General features: G+C 31.9%; 1 protein-coding gene across 1 annotated transcript in view; it reads left to right on the top strand.

Moving 5' to 3' along the window:
- Window positions 1-26296, top strand: part of LOC114336429 (ras-specific guanine nucleotide-releasing factor 2-like) — a 155576-nt gene extending 129280 nt beyond the window's left edge. The window contains exons 19-21 of the mRNA XM_050663572.1: window positions 1952-2234; window positions 14419-14616; window positions 25199-26296. Of these exons, the coding sequence (XP_050519529.1) occupies window positions 1952-2234; window positions 14419-14616; window positions 25199-25393 (676 nt within the window). The 3' untranslated portion in view covers window positions 25394-26296. The remainder of the gene's footprint in view (window positions 1-1951; window positions 2235-14418; window positions 14617-25198) is intronic.
- Window positions 26297-27212: the final 916 nt, after the last annotated feature.

Here is a 27212-nt window from a genome sequence, read left to right on the forward strand (position 1 = left end):
GTTTTATAGAAGATCTGTTTGATCTCTCCATCGAGGTATCGTTTCTTTCGTATCTTTCATCATCTCAATCAGCCAATTGTATGTCATCTACCTCCCCATTGGTTTATCTGTTCTTGGTCTTCATTCGGTTAACTTGCGTGTCCACCTTCCATCCTTAATTCATACCACGTAGCCAGCCCATCTCCATTTCAATCTGCAAGCTCTGTAACAACATCTGTAACTCTGGTTCTGTTTCGTAAGAAGTCTTCGTTTGTGATCTTGTCTTTTATTTTTGTTACTCCTATCATTGAACGCTCCATCCTCTTTTGTGCTACTCATAGTTTTGAAGATCCTTCTGGGTCAGATGCTGTTTGCAGCCGTTCACTGTGGATCAGTCACTACATGTGTTCTAGTTTTGGTTCACCCCGAGTATTTCATTTCTCCGGTATCACCCATATCTGGGAGACATTCCCGTATCCGCTACCTGGGGAGAGTCCGATGAGGGATTATACTCCACTCAAGATTTATTAGCTAATTTAGTATATTTTACTTTATTCTGTTTATATATCATTGAACCTTTTAAGTCGAAATTACTAGCAACATCTTGTTTTGCTATTATGCTTTAACAAATCAATCAATATCTTCAATGCTCATATGGAATCTAAAGACAAATCTCCTTCTTCTTCTTCTTTTTCTTCTTCTTCTTGTTTTTGTATTGACATGACTCTGTCTGTTTTTTCAATATGCCTCTAGTAAGTTGTCGTTCCATCGTTTTCGTGGTCTTGCCACTGATCGTCTTCCTATTGGGAAACCGTCTCTCGCTGTCGTGACTATCATATTTGTTGTCATTCGGCTTATGTGGTCATTCCATTCTATTCTTCTGTTTCTTACCCAGTTATTAATGTTATACACCTTGCATCTCCGTCGTATATCTGTACTTCTAGCTGTGTCCCATAGAGTCTTACCATCGATTTTTCGAAGGGTTTTTATCTCCGTTGTTTCGAGCAATCTTTTTGTCCTCTCTATGTCGGATCGTGTTTCTGCCGCGTATGTCATTATTGTTCTGATGATTGTTTTGTAAATTCTGCATTTCATTTCTTTTCCGATATTTTTATTTTACCATATTGTGTCATTCAGGCAACCTGCGGCTCTGTTTGCTCTATTCACTTGATCTTCCACTTCTGTTTCGAGCCTTCCGTAGCTAGATAGTGTGATGCCTAGGTATTTAAACACCTTCACTTGTTCTATTATCTGACCTTCCACCTCCAATTTACATCTTATTGGATCTGCTGTTATAACCATGCATTTTGTCTTTTGTGAGGAAATTAACATGTTAAATTTTCTGGCGATTATGTTGAATTGGTGCAGCATACGTTGTAAATCATCTTCACTTTGAGAGATTAGTATTGCATCGTCCGCATAACAGATTATTTTAAGTTGTTTTTCTCCCATTTGGTATCCTTCCTTAGTTCTTACGTTTCCCATTACCTCGTCCATGATCAGGTTGAACAATAAATGACTCAAGGAATCTCCCTGTCTTATCCCATTGTCGGCTTCAATTGGGTCAGTTAATTCATCGTCCACTTTTACTTTTATTGTGTTTTTCTGGTAGATGTTTTAGATCGTTTTAATTATTCCTAGAGGTACCTCTCTCGAGTATAACAAATGGATAACGTCCTTTAATGTGATCCTGTCAAATGCTTTCTTAAGGTCCACGAAACATAAATATGCCAGTTTTTTGTATTCCAACGATTTCTCTTGAACTTGCCTCAATATAAATATAGCGTCAGTGCATAATCTTCCCGACCGAAAACCTTGTTTTTCTTCTGCTAATGTTAAAAGTTCATTAAATTTGTTTGAAAGTCAAATCGATAAAGATAATTTATTCTAATAGTCTCAGATTCCAAGATCTCGCTTTACATTTCCTCTAAAACATTTGTGTATTTAAAAGTATAGATGATATTAATTTTAGAGAACTCCTGGGGCAAGCTTGGATGAAGCTCGACAAAGAAAAGCGAGCCCCCCACATTCTTATGATGACTAAACGCTTTAACGACGTCTCTCGACTGGTTGCTTCAGAGATCTTAAGACGCAAGTCGATTGCTGCAAGAGTATCCACCATTGAAAAATGGGCAGCAGTGGCGGACATCGCTAGATGTCTTCATAACTTCAATGGAGTACTACAGATATGCTCAGCGTTCACCAATACGTCGATATTTAGGCTGAAGAAGACATGGGAGAAAGTCTCTAAAACGGTAAGATATTCATATTAACGTTTCTTTAGGAAAGCAGTGATCATAATCAAAAAAGGAAATAAAAACAACACTTTAAAAAAAAAAATAGTTTCGATACAGAGCCCCCCCCCCCATTCGTTTATGCACATTTCATTCTCTTAGACTCATCAGAGAGACCCAGAGACCTCTGAATCGAAACTGCCATATTAGAAAATCATTAAAAATAATTTTCAATAGACGCAACAGCGTCTGAAATCCAAAGAGCCGGAGGTCTAAAGATTTCTTACGTTGGAAAACAAATTCTGGTCACAATCTAAATGAACCATCCTAATACCCCTCTTCAAAAAAAAAAGACAAATCGGACCCGGAGAATTACAGAGGAATTAACTTATTAAACACAACATTAAAATTAACAACCAAAGTTATAACAAACAAATTGAATGAAATTATAACATTAGCAGAAGAACAGCAATGTTTTATGTCGGGAAGATCATGCACCGAGGCTATATTTATAATGAGGCAAGTTCAAGAGTAATCATTAGAATACAACAAACCGGCATATTTATACTTCGTGGACCTTAAGGCCTCAAAGAAACATGAAACGTAAATTACGTTTCATGGAAATAAATCACTGCTAAACAAATATACGTCCGGCCATTTATGAAACTCTCCGAAAATAAAAATGTGTCATGAGCATGAATCACACTCGTTTCATTGGTAAGCGGACTTTGAGATTTGTTTAGCAGTGTTTTAGTTTCATGAAACATGTTTTTCGTTTCATGTTTCATGTTTTTCGCTTCATGTTTCTTTGGTGTGCGGCTTGGCTAAGCATCAAAGAAACATGAAACGTAAATTACGTTTCATGGAAATAAAACAGTGCTAAACAAATATACGTCCGGCCATTTATGAAACTCTCCGAAAATAAAAATGTGTCATGAGCATGAATCACACTCGTTTCATTGGTAGGCGAACTTTGAGATTTGTTTAGCAATGTTTTAGTTTCATGAAACATGTTTTTCGTTTCATGTTTCATGTTTCTTTGGTGTGCGGCTTGCCTAAGCAAGCCGCAACACCAAAGAAATATGAAACGAAAAACATGAAACATGAAACGAAAAACATGTTTCATGAAAAGAAAACACTGCTTAACAAATCTCAAAGTCCGCCTACCAATGAAACGAGTGTGATTCATGCTCATGACACATTTTTATTTTCGGAGAGTTTAATAAATGGCCGGACATATATTTGTTTAGCAGTGGTTTATTTCCATGAAACGTAATTTACGTTTCATGTTTCTTTGATGTGCGGCCTGCTTTAGAAAGCATGAAATGTGGATCTACCGGAGAATACTCAAAATTTTATGGACATCGCATACCTCAAACGAAGAAGTACTGCATATAATAGGCAAGAGAGAGAGAACTTTTCAACACAATGAAAGTTAGAAAAACATCATACCTAGGCCACATACTGAGAAATAATAAGTACCAATATTCTTAACTTATAGTGAAAGGAAAGATTGAGCGAAAGAGGAAGGAAAAGACTATCGTGGCTAAGAAACATCCGACAATGGACAGGGCTAAATTTTGAACAGCTCACAAGAACAGCTGAAGACAGAGAAGAGTTTGCAATTGTAGTAGCCAACCTCCATTGAGGAGAGGGCACTTTAAGAAGAAGAAGAAGAAAGCATTTGACAGGGTCAAATTAAAGGACGTTATCCATTTGTTATACTCAAGCAAGGGAGCTACCTGTAGGAATAATTAAAACGATCGAAAACGTCTACCAGAACAACACAATAAAAGTAAAAGTAGAAAAAGAATCCAAGCTCCCTCAGATAACTTAAAAAACAACGATATACAGACTATAAAAATAAATTAAGACTTTTAGTTAAAACTGCAAAAAGAAATTAGACAAAACAACGAATTGAAAAAAATAAGACTTCTTCTTCATCACTTTGGAATGTAATTAATTCATTGTGTGGAAAAATAAAAGGAAATACAAAAATTGAGTCGGTTAAAACCAAAACAGGAGAAATAATAACTGACAGAAAAGAAATTTCAAATGAATTTAATACAATATTAAATTACAGTACATTAAGACAAAAGTATGCACAAAAAATACCCATTTGTAATGACCAGATTGAGGAAATAGATAGGATAGAAAGCAGCATGTACTTGTATCTCGTTGACCAAAAAGAAGTGGTAAATGCAATACAATCTTTAAAAAACAAAAAATCTCCTGGCTGGGATGGGATTAAGACAGAAACCATCAAACAAATTAAGGAAGAAATTATTACTCCTTTAACTTTTCTCATTAATGCATGTTTTTAGGATGGTTGCTTTCCAAAATGTCTGAAAACAGGGAAAATCAAACCTCTGTTTAAAACAGGAAATAAAGAAGACGTGATTAACTACAGACCAGTCTCCCTGTTTAACTGTTTTTTCCAAAATATTTGAAAATTTTTAAAAAAATAGATTAGTAAATTCCTTGGAAAGGTTTAGTATAGTATCGGATTGCCAATACGGTTTTGGAAAAAGAAAATCGACACGAGATGCTATTTGTAAACTGACATCACAAATATCAGAAGCTTTTGAGTCTAATAAACGTAGTTTATGCATATTCGTCAATCTCTCCAAGGCGTTTGACATGATCGCTCACGAGATCTTGTTGAAAAAACTTGAGAAGTATGGTCTGAGAGGACGGGTTTTGATATTACTAAAAAGTTACTTAACTGACAGAAAACAATTTGTAGAAATTGATGGTGTCAAAAGTGATCCAGAAGTAATTAATTATGGCGTACCGCAAGGGACCGTATTACGCCCTCTACTTTTTACACTCTATGTTTATGGCATGCTCAAACTAAAAACTGTTGGAAACATAATTAGTTTTGCTGATGACACTGCAATTTTTTATAAGGCCGATAATTGGAACGAAAAAACTAAATATATACCTTTTGCAATGTATAAAAATTATCTGCCAACCTTTAATTCATTAAAGATAAATAAAAAACAACAAATATGTAAAACAGAGTGCATACAATATTTAGGAGCTATAATTGACAGGCACCTTAAATGGGACTTACAAATAAAAAATATTATAAGAAAAATACGAGGACTGCTACCAAAGTTTTTGGATGTTGAACAGCTTAAAATGCTTTACCTGTCTCTAGTACAATCGTATCTTCTATATGGGATTTTAGGATGGGGTGGAGTAGCTCATTGCCATCTGGTGACCCTTCAAGATACTCAGAAAAACGAAATGGAATGAAACTATGGAAAACGAAAAACATATCCCTTTTTCCAACTTTTTCATGAAACTCAGGTTCTTGATGTTCGGCAATTATTGTACTGCTTAGTAGTGCTTAGAGCTACTTAAAAATATTCATAAAGATAAAATTCCTCTTAAAGTAAAAGTGTCAAATTATGAAACAAGAATAAAATTGAATGTCGAATGTATTCACATTTTAAAAACAATCACGCAACGGTCAATTAAATATTTTGCTCCAAGAATAAACAATCAATTGCCCATAAATTATAAAAATATCAAACAATTTTTATTTGTATAGAAAATTAGTTACTGCTTGGGTAAAAGAAACAAGGGAGTTGTATAACAATTTAATAAATATAAATTATACTAGATAAAAAAAACAGAAATAGATTAGAAACTGTAAAAATAAAATAATGATTTGTAAAAAAACAATAAACATAAACCTGTCAATATTAGACAGATTAAGTCAACAAGCATGTTTATGCTTTTAAGACTTTTTTACGTTTATTTTATTGTAAGTAAACTGAAATTGTAAATTATTGTAATAACTAGATACTGATTTGAATAAACGTATATTATTATTAATTAACTGATCCAACTAAAGCTGGCAATGGGATAAGACAGGGGGATTCCCTGAGTCCTTTATTGTTTAAGCTGATTGTGGATGAAATAGTAAACAAAGTAAGAACAAAAAAGTTACCAAAAGGGAGAAAAACAACTTATAATAATCTGCTATGCAGACGACGCAATACTAATGTCTCAAAGTAATGATTTACAACTTATGCTGCACCAATTTAATATAACCGCCAGAAAATATAACATGTTAATTTCCCCAATGAGACAAAATGCATTGTTAAAACAGCAAATCCAATAACATGTAAATTGGAGCTGGATGGTCAGTAATATAACAAGTGCTGAAGTTTAAATATCTAGGCATCACACTATCTAGCTACGGAAAGCTCGAAACAGAAGTGGAAGATCAAGTGAATAGAGCAAACAGAGTCGCAGGTTGCCTAAATGACACAATATGGAGAAATAAAAATATAGATAAAGAAGTGAAAGGCAGAATTTACAAAACAGTCGTCAGACCAATAATGACATACGCGGCAGAAACATGAACTGACACAGAGAGGACGAAAGGATTGCTCGAAACAGCGGAGATGGAAACCCTTTGAAAAATCAACGGTAAGACACTATGGGACAGAGCTAGAAGTACAGATATACGACAGGACAGAGATGCAAGGTGGGCAACATTAATAACTGAGTAAAAAACCGAAGAGTACAATGGAATGACCACAAAAGCCGAATGACAACAACAAGAGTAGCAAGAATGGCGAGAGACGGTTCCCCAATAGGAAGACGATCAGAGGGAAGACCACGAAAACGATGGAATAATAACTTACTGGAGGCACATTGAAAAAATAGACAGAATGATGTCTATACAAAAAGAAGAAGAACATAAATCCCAGGTTTCTACACTTTACAAAGCAATCGGACGGTAAATAAAAAAACGTGGGGAATTTACAATGTGCATTCCACAACACGCCAATTTATCTAGGTACAAATCCAACGAATTTGATTCCTAGTACTCAATTTGTGAGTAAACGAAGGTAAAGAAAGACAGTTTAAAAATGGTGGTCGTATCTGTATCGAATCTAAATCTTGAACGTCTTTCCTTAGCTTCGTTTACTCACAAATTGAGTACTAGGAATCAAATTGGTTGGATCCTTACATAAATAAATTGAAGTGTCGTGAAATGCATATTGTAGATTCCCCACGTCTATTCATTTATCGTCCGTTTGCCTTGTAAATTGGAGAAGGCTCGGATTTAGGTTGTGACCAGAAGTTGTTTTACAATATAAGAAATCTTTAGATCTCCGGCTCTTTGGATTTCGTTTAGCACTTTTTTAATTTAACCGTGAAATGATATATATATATATATATATATATATATATATATATATATATATATATATATATATATATATATATATATATATATATATAACAAAGGAGCACTCGTAAGTGTAGGGTTTTATCGGTCAAGTGGGTGAAAAAAGAGACAAAGAATTCAGCTACTTCATCTATTTATTGAAGACGTTTCGTCTACTGCTCAGTAGACATCATCAGTTCATCTACAAAAAGAGTGTTATAAGAAACAACATCCAAAAGAGAGGTAAAAAAGCACTAGCGTTACCTTAAAAAGACATGTAGCAAAAGATAAGATGTACATAGTAAAAAAAACCTTATCCATGAACCAATGTAATGTATAAGTATGTAACATTTAAGTGTATAGTTAATATTTAAAAACTTTAGTACAGCCAAAGACAAGACCATGTGGTAACAGTCACATATAAAAAACAAGTGGAAAAAAGCTGGCTTGCTTTTTTTCAAAGTCAAGAATGAACCAAGAAAAAACCAGATTCACACTTCCAAAAATTTAGTAGTGTTTAAGCATACTTCATTTTAACCTTAGGCAACATCATTAAATGAATATAGTGCTAATATGCAACTTCGAAAATTTAAAGTTGAATAGTTACCAGCAGGTCATCCTAGCCCAACGGACACACAAAAGAAAATGGAGTTTGAATTATCAGGTGTAAACTGACATCTCGCCAAGAGGCAGGCAACCTTTAAAAAATTTTATAACAAAGAGTGACTGACAACTGCAGCGCAGCGCGGTAAAATTTAAATTGATGTATTTAAAACAGTTATAAAAGTGTTTAAAAAGTGAAAGTAATATCAAGAAGTAATCAAGGGATGTACCTTACACCTCGTAGACAAGAATCACAGTTTATTTTAAACAAGTGAGGGCACTTCACACAATTATATGGAAAAGTGCCTACGTTAGTACTGGTCATCCAGTTACTAACGAATATATAAGATAGTACAATAGTATAACTCCCATATATCGCAGCTCAAAATGCAAGAAAAAATATGCAATAATTTAAGAAAATTTATAAAACAGTTTAGCAAATTGTAATTTATAATTAATATCAATAATGCAAAATTTTATCCTATGGAAAATTTTAAATTGTTCAATCTATTAAGTAACTGTTATTATCAAAAAAAAAAGTGGGAAAGCTTGAAAAAACCACCAAAAACTTTTTTACAATAAAATAATTTAAGTGTAATAACATCTACTGATTCCGCAAGATCAATATTAAAAGAAGTGGGAAAAGCCTGAAAACCACAAAAACTTTTTTACAATATAATAATTTGAGTGTAATAATACCAACTAATTCTGCAAAATCAATGCATGGTATATTTGACTCAAGTTACTGATGTCAGTTCTCTTGTTAAGTACATTAGAGGTTTTTAATATGAAACACATCTCTAAGAACTGTCTTTTCGACAGGTTGCGTTCATTGCAAAGGATCTTGGCTTCATCAAAGTCCACCTTATGTTTTGTATCTATTGCATGTTGGGCTAAGGCACAAGTTGGTTTTTTCAAATTGATATCACTACGGTGTGAAATTAAACGTGATTTTAAAGCTCGCTTTGTCTGCCCTACATAACATGCGTCACATTCAGCACAAGGTATGTGGTAGACCACATTAACCTGTTCCAAAGGGGACAAGGGTGTTTTAGTCTTAGAGAACAAATTTCTGACTGATCTTGCGTTCTTAATTGCAATCTTAACAGGAATATTATTATTTTTATATAGTTTAATAAGTTTATCAGTAACCTGAGGAAAATAAGGAAGTGAAGAAAACTGGGAAACAGGAGTCCCAAGATTAGTAGTAGGCAGAATTGTGATGTTAACAGTATTATTCGATATTGATCTAAGTTGGTCACCATTGGGTATGTCGTTCAGAGAAGAACCGTAACTTTGGGAAAAAAGAAATTTATTGATAAGGGATGAAGGGTAGGAATTATCTACCAATATACTTCTGAGTAACAGAAGGGATTCCCTTCGATTAACCGGATGTGTCAACCTATGTAGCCTGCAGCTTAAAGCTTTAATAAGATTTATTTTATATTTAAAAGGATGACAAGAATGGTAGTTGAGAAACCTATTAGAGGCCATTGGTTTCCTATACCAGCTTGTACAGAGTGTGTTATCTCCACTTCTAGTGACACGCATGTCCAAGAAGGGGATACTCTGGTTGTTGGGGTCCTCGAGTTCACATGTGAACTGCAAGTGAGGATCAAACCCATTGAAGATGGACAAGGTGGCCTGAGTCTTGTCTGGTGGTAAGGCTAGTAATAGGTCGTCCACATAACGTTTAACAAAAGGAACTTGAAAATCTAAATAACCCAGCCGGTCAGAAACTAAATCATCCAAAACATAATTCACTAGGATGGGTGAAATCGAGGAACCCATTGGTGTCCCAAAAATTTGTAAATAAAATTTGTCGTTGAAGACCAAAAAATTAGTGTCAAACACTAATTGGAGCAATTCTGCAAACACTTCCCAGGAAACTGGAGAATTAGGTTGGATAATATTCCAATGATTTCTTAGTGAAGTAAGGACACTAGCCAAGGGAAGGTTAGTAAAAAGTGAAACTACATCAAAACTCACCAAAATATAACCATGTGGTAGCTTCAAGTCATTAATAAATTCACTAAATTGAAAAGAGTCAACAATGTTGTAATCATTATTGTAATTATAAGATTTTGACAAGATATCAGTCAAAAATTTAGCAATATGTATATTAGGTGAATTAATTGAGGAAACAATAGGCCTCATGCTCAATGTGGGCTTGTGAATTTTGGGCAGACAATAAAATCTTGGAGCATAACCATCATAATTATGTAATGACTTAGCTAAAGTTTGATCTATGATCTTAATATTTTTTAAGTGAGTAATGAATTTATTAATTTTGTTAGAAAATTTTGAACAGGGGTTTGAAGTAAGAGGTTGGTAGTACCTAACGTCATCTAACAATGATTGACTGAGGCTGATGTATTGATCTTTATCCATAAGAACAGTGGCATTGCCTTTGTCACTGGTGAGAACGAGAAGATTAGGGTGGGTTTTTTTTTTTTTTTTTTTAATGGAACAGGTTAATGTGGTCTACCACATACCTTGTGCTGAATGTGACGCATGTTATGTAGGGCAGACAAAGCGAGCTTTAAAATCACGTTTAATTTCACACCGTAGTGATATCAATTTGAAAAAACCAACTTGTGCCTTAGCCCAACATGCAATAGATACAAAACATAAGGTGGACTTTGATGAAGCCAAGATCCTTTGCAATGAACGCAACCTGTCGAAAAGACAGTTCTTAGAGATGTGTTTCATATTAAAAACCTCTAATGTACTTAACAAGAGAACTGACATCAGTAACTTGAGTCAAATATACCATGCATTGATTTTGCAGAATTAGTTGGTATTATTACACTCAAATTATTATATTGTAAAAAAGTTTTTGTGGTTTTCAGGCTTTTCCCACTTCTTTTAATATTGATCTTGCGGAATCAGTAGATGTTATTACACTTAAATTATTTTATTGTAAAAAAGTTTTTGGTGGTTTTTTCAAGCTTTCCCACTTTTTTTTTTGATAATAACAGTTACTTAATAGATTGAACAATTTAAAATTTTCCATAGGATAAAATTTTGCATTATTGATATTAATTATAAATTACAATTTGCTAAACTGTTTTATAAATTTTCTTAAATTATTGCATATTTTTTCTTGCATTTTGAGCTGCGATATATGGGAGTTATACTATTGTACTATCTTATATATTCGTTAGTAACTGGATGACCAGTACTAACGTAGGCACTTTTCCATATAATTGTGTGAAGTGCCCTCACTTGTTTAAAATAAACTGTGATTCTTGTCTACGAGGTGTAAGGTACATCCCTTGATTACTTCTTGATATTACTTTCACTTTTTAAACACTTTTATAACTGTTTTAAATACATCAATTTAAATTTTACCGCGCTGCGCTGCAGTTGTCAGTCACTCTTTGTTATAAAATTTTTTAAAGGTTGCCTGCCTCTTGGCGAGATGTCAGTTTACACCTGATAATTCAAACTCCATTTTCTTTTGTGTGTCCGTTGGGCTAGGATGACCTGCTGGTAACTATTCAACTTTAAATTTTCGAAGTTGCATATTAGCACTATATTCATTTAATGATGTTGCCTAAGGTTAAAATGAAGTATGCTTAAACACTACTAAATTTTTGGAAGTGTGAATCTGGTTTTTTCTTGGTTCATTCTTGACTTTGAAAAAAAGCAAGCCAGCTTTTTTCCACTTGTTTTTTATATGTGACTGTTACCACATGGTCTTGTCTTTGGCTGTACTAAAGTTTTTAAATATTAACTATACACTTAAATGTTACATACTTATACATTACATTGGTTCATGGATAAGGTTTTTTTTACTATGTACATCTTATCTTTTGCTACATGTCTTTTTAAGGTAACGCTAGTGCTTTTTTACCTCTCTTTTGGATGTTGTTTCTTATAACACTCTTTTTGTAGATGAACTGATGATGTCTACTGAGCAGTAGACGAAACGTCTTCAATAAATAGATGAAGTAGCTGAATTCTTTGTCTCTTTTTTCACCCACTTGACCGATAAAACCCTACACTTACGAGTGCTCCTTTGTTATATTGGAATTGACGGTCGTACTCCTTTATGATATATATATATATATATATATATATATATATATATATATATATATATATCTATATATATATATATATATATCTGTATATATATATATGTATATATATATATATATATATATATATATATATATATATATATCTATATATATATATATATCTGTATATATATATATGTATATATATATATATATATATATATATATATATATATATATATGTATATATATATATATATATATATATATACAGGGTGAGTCACCTCTAACGGGACGGAACATTACAGCGAAATGGTAAAAGATTTGAAAAAAATTTTAAATTAGTAGTTTGTAAGTTGATAAAACCTACATTTTAAAATTATTTTGAAATATACAGGGTGTCCCAATAAATGGCGGCGTATCAAAGTTATATTTTTTCTTATGGAACACCCTGTATTTTATTGCATTTTTTAATTGTCCGCAAAAAAGAAGGTATAGTTTCATAAGACTTCCCTATACCTATGTACAGAGTGTTCTGAGTTATGGTGACTTTTCTTAAAATGTAAAGTTTTAAAGAAGGGTTATTCTCAAGGTATTTAAGAAATTATGAAAAAATACTTTTACATCTAAATAGTTGGATATTTATACAATAATAGTTGGATAATATACAATGTATCTCATTGTATGACATCGTCATTTGTGACAGTACGGTCCAGTAATTATCAAAAATATAAACATCCGTGTATGATATTCAAATTTAATTGTTCCTAAAAATGAATCACGTTATCTACGAAACAGTAGACATGGTACTTTGCATTGGGGAATGTTTGAAAAATTGTATCTTACCTTCTTAAGTTTACGCTCAAAAGTATCCTGATAGAAGACATCCAAAAAAGGACGTTTTTGAGAGATTTCAATAGATTCCGTGCTACTGGTAATGTTGAATACGGAAAGTTAAATAAAAATAAACCAGTTATTTGTGATGACGTCAAGGAGCTTGATGTCCTGCTTTCTGTTACGGAAAACCCAAATACTGGCAAAGAAAAAATTTCGGGTAAATTGTAAATCAGTCAAACGACTGTTAGAATCCTTAAGAGAAACCACTATTATCCGTATAAAACTCAACTACACCAGTATTAGACCAAACAGAATTATGATAAATATTTAACTTATCGTTTATGGACTTTAGACTATATAGAAGATCCTGATTTTTTTAATGTATTGTATACAGACCAATATACCTACTTTTCATAATAATGATCAAGTAAATAGACATAATTTTCTCATTATGATACAGTAAACAAACATTTATTTCGTACTGTTTAAAAATCGAGAGTGACTATAAATATTATTTTTAAAATCAATTTACCGTTTCAGAAAATTGTAAATTACGCAAAAACTATGACTGCTACTTATAAAACATCCCTATACCATTCAAAAGAGGAACCTGTGTTTAGTATAATAATTTATTAATATACATGGTGTTCTATTTAAAATAAGTATCATATGACACATTAAATAATCCAATAATGAAACTGTAAATTTTGAACACGCTGTAAATAAATGTGTAATAATCAATCATGGAATACATTAATTATAAAATAATTACCAGACCGTACTGTCATAACGTGACAATGTCATACAATGCCATTAATTAACTACATCTTTTGTTTTAAAATCGATTTACAGATTAAGAATTTAAATAATTGTAAATTATGCAAAAACTATGAGACCTAGGTATAGGACATCCATATACCATTCAAAAGAGGTAAAATTGTTTAGTATAATTATTTATTAATATACATGGTGTTCTATTTAAAATAAGCATCATATGACACATTGAATAATCCAATAATTAAACTGTAAATGTTGAACACCCTGTAAAGAACTGTGTAATAATTAATCATGAAATACATTCAACCAATATCCAACTATTTAGATGTAAAAGTATTTTTTTCATAATTTCTTAAATAACTTGAAAATAAACCTTCTTTTAAACCTTTACATTTTAAGAAAAGTCACCATAATTCAGAACACTCTGTACATAGGTATAGGGAAGTCTTATGAAACTATACCTTCTTTTTTGCGGACAATTAAAAAATGTAATAAAATACAGGGTGTTCCATAAGAAAAAATATAACTTTGATATGCCGCCATTTATTGGAACACCTTGTATATTTCAAAATAATTTTAAAATGTAGATTTTATCAACTTACAAACTATTCATTTAAAAAAAAATTCAAATCTTTTACCATTTCGCTGTAATCTTCCGTCCCGTTAGTGGTGACTCACCCTGTATATATAATCTATTAAATAAAGCAACTATTGTCTATATTTTACAGATTTACTTAAACTTAAAAAATATCAATCTTATTTTTAGGCCAAACATACGATTGAAAAGCTGCAGACTGTTGTATCATCAGACGGGCGTTTTAGATCTCTAAGGGACGCTTTACATAGATGTGATCCACCCTGTATACCATACCTTGGCTTGTATTTAACGGACTTATCTTTTATCGAAGAGGGAACCCCAAATTTTACTACCGATGGTCTTTTAAATTTTTCGAAAATGCGCATGGTAAGTTATTTATTCGACGCTAATTGTGATATGGCATCATCAATTGTTCTCGTACACCTTAGGGAAAAACGAGTAACTGATTATATATATTAATATGATATTGTAATTTTGAAATTAGATAAAACAAGCAAATTCAAACAAAAAATTATTTAATAAATTTTTATTTCAGACGCCAGATTAATAAATATGTTTTTCTTATCTCAGGGTTCTTAATTGAGTTCAAAAAAATACATTTCCTTTTAATAGTGTTTAAGAAAAAAGAGGAGTTGAAGGAAATAAATAAAAGAAATCAATTGGTGCAATAAAATCAAAATATAATGACAAAATACTTTGTAGATTTTCATACATGAAATAAATACCTTATAAATAAATGTTTCCCTAAAGTAATCTGTTGCATATACAATTAACAAAAAAAAAAAAATAATTCAAAATAAATGTAGTTCTTTAATGTCTATTTTCCACAATTTTGCTCTGTATCTTTTAAACCGAATGTGCTTTAATTATTTCCCTATCAAACAAACTCCTTCACTGGTTCTGCTTATCAAAACAAAAACTGTAGACAGTTCCCTATCAAACAAACTCCTTCTCTGGTTCTGCTCATAAAAATCAAACTCTAGACAAACTCCTAATCAATATTTATTGCTCCTGTTGGGTCAAAATTCTCCTTAGCTATGCTTTGCTCCAAGAATAGTAAATGATTTCTAATTACAAATACTGCAACTTTTTCATACTGTAACTCACAACTTTCAACACTTTTATTTGCACTACTTATCACAACAATACAATTTTATTTTGCCCGCTTTTATTAAAAACAAACTTGTCGACACCCTCTTTCGATTCGATCTTTTCTTACTTGAAGTCAAACAGCAACTGCCCCTTCCTTTCCTTCAAAATCATTTCCGTCTCCTCATCCCTTGCATAATTTTTGATTCATCAATTAAATCATTCTTTCTTTCACATTTAAGCAAAATCCAAAACTTTCCAAATTCTCAAAATTCAACTACTTTCTACTTTCCCAAACTTGTGTACAAATCCTCTGAGACAAATTTTCTACTAATACACCTTAACCCTCCGTTACTCGCACACGGTGTGGGAGACCGGGCCTGTAAATAAATTCCTGTAACTCTGCTTGTAGTGGGGATTTTGAATGGCTACTTCGTATACTTCTTCAGTGGTCAATCAACTGTGGGTAAAGTCAGTTCGCAGTGTAAAAAATAGTACTGTCCTTTTTTTATTACGCAACACGGTCCCGTACACCGTGTGCGAGTATTTGTGCACCAATTTTTGTGTTTGGATCACACATCGATATTTTTAATTAGTACGGTAATTTAAGATCTTTTCCTTATTTTCAATGTTTATAGATTAGTTTATTTATATTTATATATATAAATATATAACTTAACCAGAACCATCAGAATGAGGTTTAGGGAGATATGTGGTTTACCAACAGAACAAGTACCAGTCGTAACACCAGGAACTTCAGATCGCTGTGCTGTTTGTGATTGGAAGAAAAATAGAAAAACAAAGTTTTACTGCCAAATATGCTCAAAATATCTGTGTTTGGAACACCATTGTTCCAATGAATGTGACACCATTGTGTATTTCATGTTTTAAAAACGTTAATTAATTTTTATAACTTTTTTTGTTACTACAATTACTCTTTATTTTTAATTTTTTTGTGTATTGAATTAAGATCTAAAGTTCTTAGTAAACAAATTTAACCATATTCAATTTTTTTTTCACTTCCAAAGTTTTTGTATATACATATAAATGGATAACAATGAAAATTATTAAATTTTTGATTAAAGTAATATAATGTGAACACAAACGCATATCTACAAAATTATATGATCATATATTCATTAAATAATTTAATCGTACACAATTTTGCAAAAAAAAATAATTTTAAAACACTGCTGACCCATATTTTTGGACCCGGTCTCCTGCACCGTGCGCGAGTATCCGATCACAAAAAGTTGGCGCGAGTAACGAAAGGTTAATGACCTGTTTCGTGTTAAGAGAAATTAATCCTTGAAAAAGGTAGGTAGACAAGTCATCTTTCAATGCAATATATTATTTTTTCTACGACCGTTTAATAACATGCTCATTATTCGCTATTTTTTCATAGATAATAGCACCCATTACTGTACCCGTGAGTAATATTTCATTACTCACGGGCTGAAGTTACTCACGGGCCATTACTCACGGGCTGAAGTTAGATTCAAGTGACGCATGTCACTTTTAATATTAATCGTATATAAACTGCAAATAAAATTACTTAAAGTTGTTCATTTAATACAATAATTATTGTAATATATCAATAATTGATTTCGAAAAATTTTTGAAGGAATTTGAACTGTAACAATCTGCCCTGTGATGGATGACCGAAGTTATCGTTAACGTAAAGTTATCCTGTAGTTATGTTATAACCATCGAATTGGTGTGATGTATCATACTTAACTTAACTATTTGCGTTATTTCTTGACAGCTCTTGAGTTATCTGGTCACTTTATAACGCGACGTTAAACCTCAAGTTATGAGATAACTCTGTAGTTATGCAAGGTTAGGTTCATCTTTTGACTTGTTTTTAGACAGACATCAAGTGAATTTAGAAGCTAGTAATTTAATAATTAAGAATAGAAGGGTAATACAATTTTAAAAATTATACAAAATCAAATCGAGCGATATAAGTTGAAATTTTATTTTAAGTACCTACTGAGCTTTCTATCCAGAGTTGCCAGATGATATTTTATAAATCCCCCACTTACAAACTGAAATTCCCTGAAATTGAAGCTCAAATACCCCAAAGTCCCCAAATTTAAATTGTTGCCGCATTTTAATAAATTATTAGTCAAATGAAGAGAACAGTAAAGCAAAATTCATACTACAATGTCAACGAGGGCCATGGAAATAATTCATAGTTCCTATCGTCTTCGATTATATGGGAGTATAATATACAGTTCTATGTACATTTGCAAATTTAATTTACCATGACCCCTTAAAATCATCCATAATTTTCCGCCCCCAAAAAATCCCACTACAATTTCTGCTTAGAAAAATTTCAATAGACGCTTTCAAATTAACCCAAAATTTTGGGAAAATACACCAATCTGGCAACCCTGTTTCTATCTACCGTTTGAAAGCAACTTAGAAACACCAAGGAACCCAAACAGCTGTTTGCTGTTCGGTCATCGGCAGTAACCGACGACGGGTATGTTCGGAACAATCTCTCGCGCTCACTCCAACTTGTACTATTTGTACATAAGGTTCTCTTTGTTACTTCAAAATTTGTTCCTCAAAACTTCTTTCTAATATAACGTTGATGATATAACTATTTCATAACTGGGAGCGATACATCACACCAAATTTTACCTATACAGTTATGAGCACGTTATTCCTGAGAGTTATCTTAACTTTAACTCAAACGTTAAACTTAACTTCGGTCATCCATCACACGACTGAATGTCAGTATATTTTTTACGTTTATATCTTGTTTACTAAAAATTTTGACGTTTATCATTTATTTTAGTGACAGTGATATTAGCTTATTTTGTTTACCTATATTAATTGGAATTTATAACTAATATTGTGTTTATTTTTCAAGTTATTGTGTTAAATATGATATAGTTATATATTATTTATAGTTATAGTTAAATGTAAATATACATTATACCTATTGAAATACGTCCACCGACAACAGCCATTTCCTATTTAGTAGATTAATTGACAGTGGGTACAAATTTAAGCTTATCATTTTTCGAAAACGAATAGAACTTATATTGACTATTTCTAGTTGTATTTTTACAATAAATAATAATTTGGTAATAGTAGGCAACCAATTATTCATCCACGTACTAGGGGTAAATAGCATTTAGGTATTCTTGTAAATTATTATAATTTAAATCTCGAGTAGTTGATAATTAATTTTTTTACTAATTAAAATAAAAAAAGGTGGTAGAAAAAGTATAGTATTCTACTCGCATGTAATGGCTATAACTCACTCTGATGAATTACGACACTCGCCTACGGCTCGTGTCGCAAACTTCATCATCGTGAGTAATAGCCATAATTACATGCTCGTTGAATAATATACTATACTTAAACTATTCCTAAAATGTACTGGTTTACATAATTTGGAAATCCCATTTCAAAAATAAATCGAAAGTCTCTTTTACACTAGACCAACACAATAAATTTAAATCGTAAATCTAAACATACCATAACTATAACATAATTTTACAAATTTCTCTTCTTCTTCCTTTTCTCTATACATTTTTCTTTATATACCATTTCAGATCATACTAACATACATATATTGTCTTCTTTTCTTTGTTATTTTTCAAAAGAATTTTTCTCAAAAGTCAAATATCTACAGATATAAACAGATCACCAAAAATAATTGTGAAAATACCATAACAACCCAGACAATTTTTATAATTCTTCTTTAACCCTTAAACGCCCAACCTTTTTTTAGGTTCCATGTACGCCCAAGGGTGGGTAAAAAATGTCCACCTCGAAAATAGCTAATATATTTATTGAGAGTTGTTGGAAATGGATTAAACTTAGGAATCTTATGCTTAATAAACACAGCATCTTCTAAAATATTAATATAAACAATTTACAAACCTTACAACAAAATTACAATGTACATCAAAATTAACATACCAGTAAAAGCCAGTAATTCAGATTTGTCGATTTTCTCCACATTCTTCCTTTCAGCCTCTGCATTGGCGGATAATTATGTGGATTATGTAATTATACGTCGATAATTATATGTATTATGTTCCTACCAACGAGAAATTAAATAGAAACCTTTAGTAACAAGTTTTACCAAGTGTGTATTTTTTATGACAACCCATATTTAACTCAAGATATTACTTTTATTTTCGAAAATATCGGTAGAACCAATTTAACATTCGATAAAAAGCTGTCTTTTTAACAATAAATAATTTTTGGAAAATTTTTAAAAACGTAATAAATATGTTACAAGGGAATACGCATTAGGTGGACATTTTTTACCCACCCTTGGGCGTTTAAGGGTTAATAGACAGCCAGAGCCTATTTTACTTCAAATCAGGCCCGAGGCACTACACAATTTTCGGGCCCCTAAATATAATTTAATAATAACTTTTTTAAATGTATTAATTATTTAATAGAAAAATATAGTTGCACAAGACAATAAAATTTTTATTAACAATAAATAAAATTTATATTTAAACAATTAAACATTGTTTAAGGGGATAGGCGCAAACTTTCGGCTTCAATGCTATTTAAATGCATTCGTTTTTTTCGAAGCCTGAGAAAACTAATAAGTATTTTTGAAAAATTTAAACGCAGAATGAAAGATTACGTTACTACCAAGGGCCGAAAGTCCCTGAATTCTTCGATAATGTTTATTTTAATAATTTACAGTGGTGAAAAAAAGAGAAAATTGAGTGTAATTTTTAATTTTAAATATGTAGGTATCGTATTCTAAAGAAACTTTTTATTTATTCTAAGGGACATTCCGCCTTCGGTAATAATGTAATATTTCATTCTGCGTCTAAATATTTTAAAATATTTATTAGTTTTTTGAGGATTCGAAAAAAAATGAATGCATTTAAAGAGCATTGAAGCCGAAAGTTTGCGCCTATCCACTTAATTATAACTCTTATGGTTATCATTTATCATTGCCTGTTCGTAAAATGAAAGAATTTTGAAAATTTGTTTTGTTATTGTAATAAACATATTTTTGTTTGGTGATCTTTTCGGGCCCCATTCAAATACGGGCCCGAGGCAGGTGCCTCACGGGCCTAGTGGTAAAATAGGCCCTGTAGACAGCTTGTTTTCTTTTCGATTGAGAGTAGACCATACAGCCTCTCTGAAGATCCCTGTAGATCCCTGTAGAAGTGTTAAGGAGAATAGGCAGAGAATAGGCAGAGAGAGGTAAATTAAAAACACAATAAAAGAAAGGAAATTACAATATCTTGGACATGTGATGAGAGGCGAAAGATGTAACATCTTGAGACTCATAATTCAAGGAAAAATAGAGGGAAGGAGAAGCGTAGGAATGAGACGCGTTTCCTGGTTAAAGAACCTGAGAGAATGATTTGATTGCAGATCAAGGTAACTGTTCAGAGCAGCTGCCTCGAAGGTCAAAATAGCCATGATGATTGCCAACCTTCGTCGCGGAGACGGCACTTAAAGAAGAAGAAGAAGATCCCTGAGAGGGTGAAACGAACGTAAGGGGATGATGGTCGTCTCTGAACGGAAATGAAATATAAGCTATATTTCATTTTCTCTCAGTTTACTCATATTGTGAGTACCTACACGAAATCAACTTTCGTTAAAATTTTTACCTAGATGAATGGACGGGAGGCGACTGCATATTTTAGAGTTCCTTTGGTCTGCTTTATTCATCGTCTATTTGCTTTATAAATTGAAGAAAGCATATGAGGTTGTAATCAGAGGTTGGCTTTACAGTAGAGTATTCAAAGATTCAAAAATTTATTCACTACGTTCACAAAAAATTTGAATGTAGCAAGAAAGTGTATAACATTATAAAAATATAAATACATTGAGGCACATACACAAAATAAGACATAGGAAAACATAGTGAGTATATTCATGTTCATGTGCCTTAAAATGATCAAAATATTCACTAACAGAATAAAAAGCAAATCTCAGAAGATATTTTTTTAGAATCACTTTAAATTTATTGATTGTAAGCTGTTTAAAATCCTTAGGTAGGACATTATACAGGGTGGTTCATCTTATCCGCCTCGGTCTCTGTACGGAAAACCACTTGATATTTAAAAAAAAATTCTTCACAGAAATATTCAGGGCCTTTAATACTACAATTTAAAAATAATGTGAATTATACAGGGTGCTCTAAAAAAGAGTGGTATATCAAAGTTATATTTTTTCTTATGGAATACGCTATATCTGATGACATTACTGAATTGACCTTAAAAAATAAGCTATACTTTCATAAGGGTTCCCTATACCTAAATACACGGTGTTTAACAGATGCTTATTGCAACAAAGTTTCTTACAGGGTGGTCAAAATATGTGATTGTTCTATTAACAAATTCAAGCTGTAATAACTTACTTATTTTTAATAGAATACCCTGTATCTTACTAGTCTATCACGTAGAAAATTTACTTAGCTTTCAATTTATATTAGGGTTTCCTATACCTATCTTTTTACAGGGTGGTCAAAATATTAGATTGTTCTATTAACAAATTAAAGCTGTAATAACTTACTTATTTTAAATGGAACACCCTGTATCTTACTAGTCTATCGCGTAGAAAATTTACTTAGCTTTCAATTATTATCGGGGTTTCCTATACCGATTTCCCTTCATTTTTCAAATATTTAAAGATTTCCTAATTTGTAAGCTTTAAAATTAGAATTAAGTACCTATGTCGTGGTTATGTACAACACATCACCAACACCGGCAATATACATAAATATCTTAGTCAAGATACTTTCGTTAATAAAATTCACATTTTTATCATTTAATCACACAGAGTGTTCTTATTTTAAATGACATACTCGTTATTCCATGTAAACATTCTCAATACACATGATAGTTTGTAAATATAAATGCCCATGTTATTCTGTAAATACCCATTTTTACATATTTTTGTACAATAGGCTCGTTTTCGTCATAGTAGCCATTGCATTTAATTGTTTGTAATTGCGATTCAAAGATTCAAACAAAAAGTGGTGTTCTTAAATTTACTTAATAACCGTCGGTTTAAGATAAATATGGAAAATACTTATACGGATGAAATATAATTTAAATATCTTCCAGAATACGGCATCTAATATAGGGTATGCAGTTTAATAAAAACATATTCAATATTCAATGTCACATGTAGGACAAAATCAACTAAAATAATACAACACTCTGTGTGATTACATGATAACAATGAAAATTTTATTAATGACAGTATCTTGTCTAAGTATATTGCCGGTGTTGGTGGTGTGTTGTACATAACCACGACATAGGTACTTAATTCTAATTTTTAAAACTTACAAATTAGGAAATCTTTAAATATTTAAAAAATGAAGGGAGATAGGTATAGGAAACCCTAATAAGAATTGAAAGCTAAATAAATTTTCTACGCGATAGACTAGTAAGATACAGGGTGTTCTATTTAAAATAAGTACGTTATTACAGCTTGAATTTGATAATGGAACAATCTAATATTTTGACAACCCTGTAAAAAGATAGGTATAGGAAACTCTAATACAAATTGAAAGCTAAATAAATTTTCCACGCGATAGACTAGTAAGATCCAGGATGTTCCATTTAAAATAAGTAAGTTATTACAGCTTGAATTTGTTAATAGAACAATCTCATATTTTGACCACCCTGTAAGAAACTTTGTTACAATAACCATCTGATAAAGTACGCTAAATAGTCTATTATTAAGATCCAAGAAAGAATTTGTTACTGTTTCTTACATTCGTAGATATTTATTTTTTTCTAAAACCTTACATTTTTATAAAAATTGAAATAAATGAAAACACCCTGTATTTAGGTATAGGGAACCCTTATGAAAGTATAGTTCAATAATGTCATCAGATATAGGGCATTCCATAAGAGAAAATATAACTTTGATATACCACTCCTTTTTGGAGCACCCTGTATAATTCACATTATTTTTAGATTGTAGTATTATTGGCCCTATATATTTCTGTGAAGAATTTTTTTTTAATATTAAGTGGTTTTCCGTACAGACACCGAGGCGAATAAGATGAACCACCCTGTATATGTTAAAGTCAATTGAGTTTTTTGTGATTTGCTCAAACGATATTTTACTGTTCTGATATTATTTGCACCTCTTGTGCTGTAATTATGTAAGTCAGACTGTTTGCAAAGATTCCAAATAACTAACTTTTGCAATTATTTTAATAGCTTTTTTTTGTAATTTAAATATTGTTAGGGCATTGCAAGAGTTAACACCATAGCTTAAAACAAATGGCAAAGAGTACGTTATTCTTAAGGTATCAATATTTGTAACAAGTTTTAATTGTCTTAGTAAAAATAAAGTACCTACTAGAAGGTTTACCTTTGAGATGGTCAATATGGTTATACCAAGTCAGTGTGTTATCAGTTGTTATGCCCAGCAATTTTACAGTATTTTTTTCAACACGCGCATCGAAGAGATTAGATTAAAGGATTAAATTTTGAGTTTTGTTATCATTTGGTCTAAGTTTATTTGCTGCGAACCATGATTGAGCATTAGAATTTACATACGTAGAACCAGCAAATGAATACCACATTCCTCTATATATAGCGTACATAGATTCCGAAAAGGCTTTCGACAGTGTCGAACATTGGGCAGTGAAAAGTTCTTTGGTTAACAGCAGAATTGACCACAGATATAAAGACCTAATAGCCAATATATATAAGGAAGTCAAAAGAACAATTAAAGTATATGAAGGAACACAACCAATACAAATAAATAGAGGCATGAGAGAGGGTGACACATTATCACCAAAACTTTTCAATCTGGAAAAGGCTCTGGAGGGATATTTTTAAAAGATTAGAATGGGAAGAAAAAGGTATAAACATTTGTGGACAATGCTTGAACCACCTAATGTACGCTGATGACATCGTATTTATAACCGATAAAAAAGAAGAATTTGAAATGATGAAAGAACTGGACATAGAAGCTGGAAAAATAGGCCTTAATATGAATTACAGCAAGACCAAAATCATAACAAATACAGATGAGTACATCACAATGACGATCGGACAAGATGGAATAGAACAAGTTCACGATTACACATATATATCTGGATCAAATTATAAAACTTAACAAGGAAAACCAAATAGCAGAGATCAAAAGACGAGTTAGACTGACATGAGCGTCATTTGGCAAACTAAGCTACATCCTTAAAAACAAGAGATATCCACAACATCTTAAGACCAAGGTATACAATCAATGTGTACTCCCTGTTCTCACTTATGGTTCCCAAACGTGGACGTTTACAAAAGCCAACATGGACAAAATCATAAAAACGCAAAGAACAATGGAAAGGCAAATGTTGCACATAAGACTAATGGATAAAAAGAGAAACGAGTGGATAAGAGAGAAAACCAAAGTTACAGATGTTAGACCAAAAGTTGCAAAATTGAAATGAATATTGGTCAGACGCAATATAACAGAAAAAGAAGACCGATGGAACAAAATTCCTATAAATTGAAGACCGTGGGAATATAAACGAAGTAGAGGAAGGCCCCAAATAAGATGGGCAGATGATACCTATCAAGAAGAAGAAGCACGTGGGCTCTAGGGGGATGACTGTAGCGACAGACAGAGAAGAATGGAAAAGGATTGGGGAGGCCTATGTCCAAATTTGAACCGAAGAAGGCTAATTAGATAGATATATAGACCTCTGATACCGTAAAAATGCAGTTTTTTTAGTAAGATATCATGAGAAACACAGTCGAAGGCCTTTGAAAGATCACACAGCGTTACGGCAGTTTGGGTATGTTATAGAGGTTATATTTGGTTTAGTTAATCTAAAGACCGATTTTCGGATCTGGGACTTCCCATTGAATTATATTTAACTTTTTTTCAGATTGCCCATGTTATTCGAGAAATCCGCCATTTTCAGCAGACCCCGTACAATATAGAACTCATACAAAAAGTAGCCAATTATTTGTTAGATACTTCGCTTATTATGGACGACGAAGAACTATATAACACTTCTCTGGAACTCGAACCAAGGACACCTCGATTGGTCTCTCAATTATCAACAACTATTATCAAGTAAATTTTACCAATATATTCTTATGTACACGGCAATCATATACTGGTGTAAAAATTTGACACATCACTCAATAATCCTTGAAGCAGAGCAAAGAATTTATATTTATTAAATATTATCTTAATGAAACCATGTATTAAATTTTTTTATTTTATGAATCATTTTTTAATGACTACTATTTAGGAATATCTATTATATTCCAAGTTCTATTCTTATTTTCTCATAAATAAAATGTATAGGATAACATAATATTATTAGGCTCAGAGATGCAGAGACGTCAATTGCGACATCTAATCCGTAAAGCGTTTGATCCAGTACACCTCGCCAAGATGATGCAAATACTAAAATAAGCAGGAATTAACAACCAAGATCTGAAAATAGTTAGAAACCTCTACTGGAATCAGGCCGCAAATCTCAGAGTTGAAGGTAAGCGTACCGAATATGTGAAGATCATGCGTGGAGTGAGCCAAGGCTGTATTTTGTCTCCTATAATTAATCTTCAATCTCTACTCTGAAAGGATATTTATCGAAGCTTTGCACGAAACTAAGAAAAGCATTCTACTAGATGGACACCACCTAAACAACACCAGGTATGAAGATGATACGATAGTATTCGACCTACAAGCCATGAACAAAATCACGTATTACAGTCAACAATATATACAGGGTGAGGCAGAGTCAAAAGTCCTATTAGAAATATCTCGAGAACTAAAGGAAACAGAATCATGAAAATTGGAATGAAGGGGTTTTGAAGAGTGATCTCTTTAATAAAAATATTTTCATCGATTTGCTACTTCCGGTTATACCGGAAGTGGCTTATAACTTCGTTTTTTTACATGGAACATCCTGTATATTTTTACATTTTTGGATTCTCCTGGATGTCTTCTTCCTTAAAATATGAGGTTTTGTAATGTTATACAGGGTAGTTTAAAAGATAATTACGTTTTTTTTCTTAATTTCCTAGCAACATTCACACCCTGTAGAATTGTAGTAGTTTGACATCAAAAACTCTATTTATCTTCAAATGATTTTTAATATAGTCTACTATTGTTAAAAATTGTTAGTATAACTAAATGTTGAATTGTATTATACAGGGTTGGTCGAAACTCGGAAAGACTATTTTCTGAGTTTTCTTAAATGGAACATCCTATATTTTATTATTGTAATGAAATTATATTTTATGCTACTTTTTTATTTCTTAAGCATTCCCTATACCTAACTGCTTTAATTTGTGAGTTATTGGTGATTCAAGCCAAACATTAATTTCAACAAAAAATACGTGAAATTGTATTAGGTTGGTCGTGAAAATATTCAATCACAAATAATTTTTTGTAAATAAATACATATTAATCTAGACTGATCTTTAAAATTGCCAATAATGGTTGAGCTATCAAAATACCTACGTCCTACGTAGTTAACATTCTTGGCGCGATTAACAATTAAGCACAAATTAAAGCATTTAGGTATAGGGAATGCTTAAGAAATAAAAAAGTACCGTAAAATGTCTTTTCATTGCAATACTAAAATACAAGGTGTTCCATTTAAGAAAATTCAGAAAATCCTCATTCCGAGTTTCGACCAACCCTGTATACTAAAGTTTAACATTTAGCTATACTAATAATTTTTAATAATAGTAGACTATATTAAAAATCATTTTAATATAAATAGAGTTTTTGATATCCAACTACTACAATTCTACAGGGTGTGAAATTTGCTACGAAATTAATAAAAAAACGTAATTAGCTTTTAAACTACCCTGTATAACATTACAAAACCGCATATTTTAAGAGAGAAGACATCGAGTAGAATCTAAAAATGTAAAAAT

Source organism: Diabrotica virgifera, chromosome 10, assembly GCF_917563875.1.
Source record: "Diabrotica virgifera virgifera chromosome 10, PGI_DIABVI_V3a".
Classification (NCBI taxonomy): Eukaryota; Metazoa; Arthropoda; class Insecta; order Coleoptera; family Chrysomelidae; genus Diabrotica; species Diabrotica virgifera.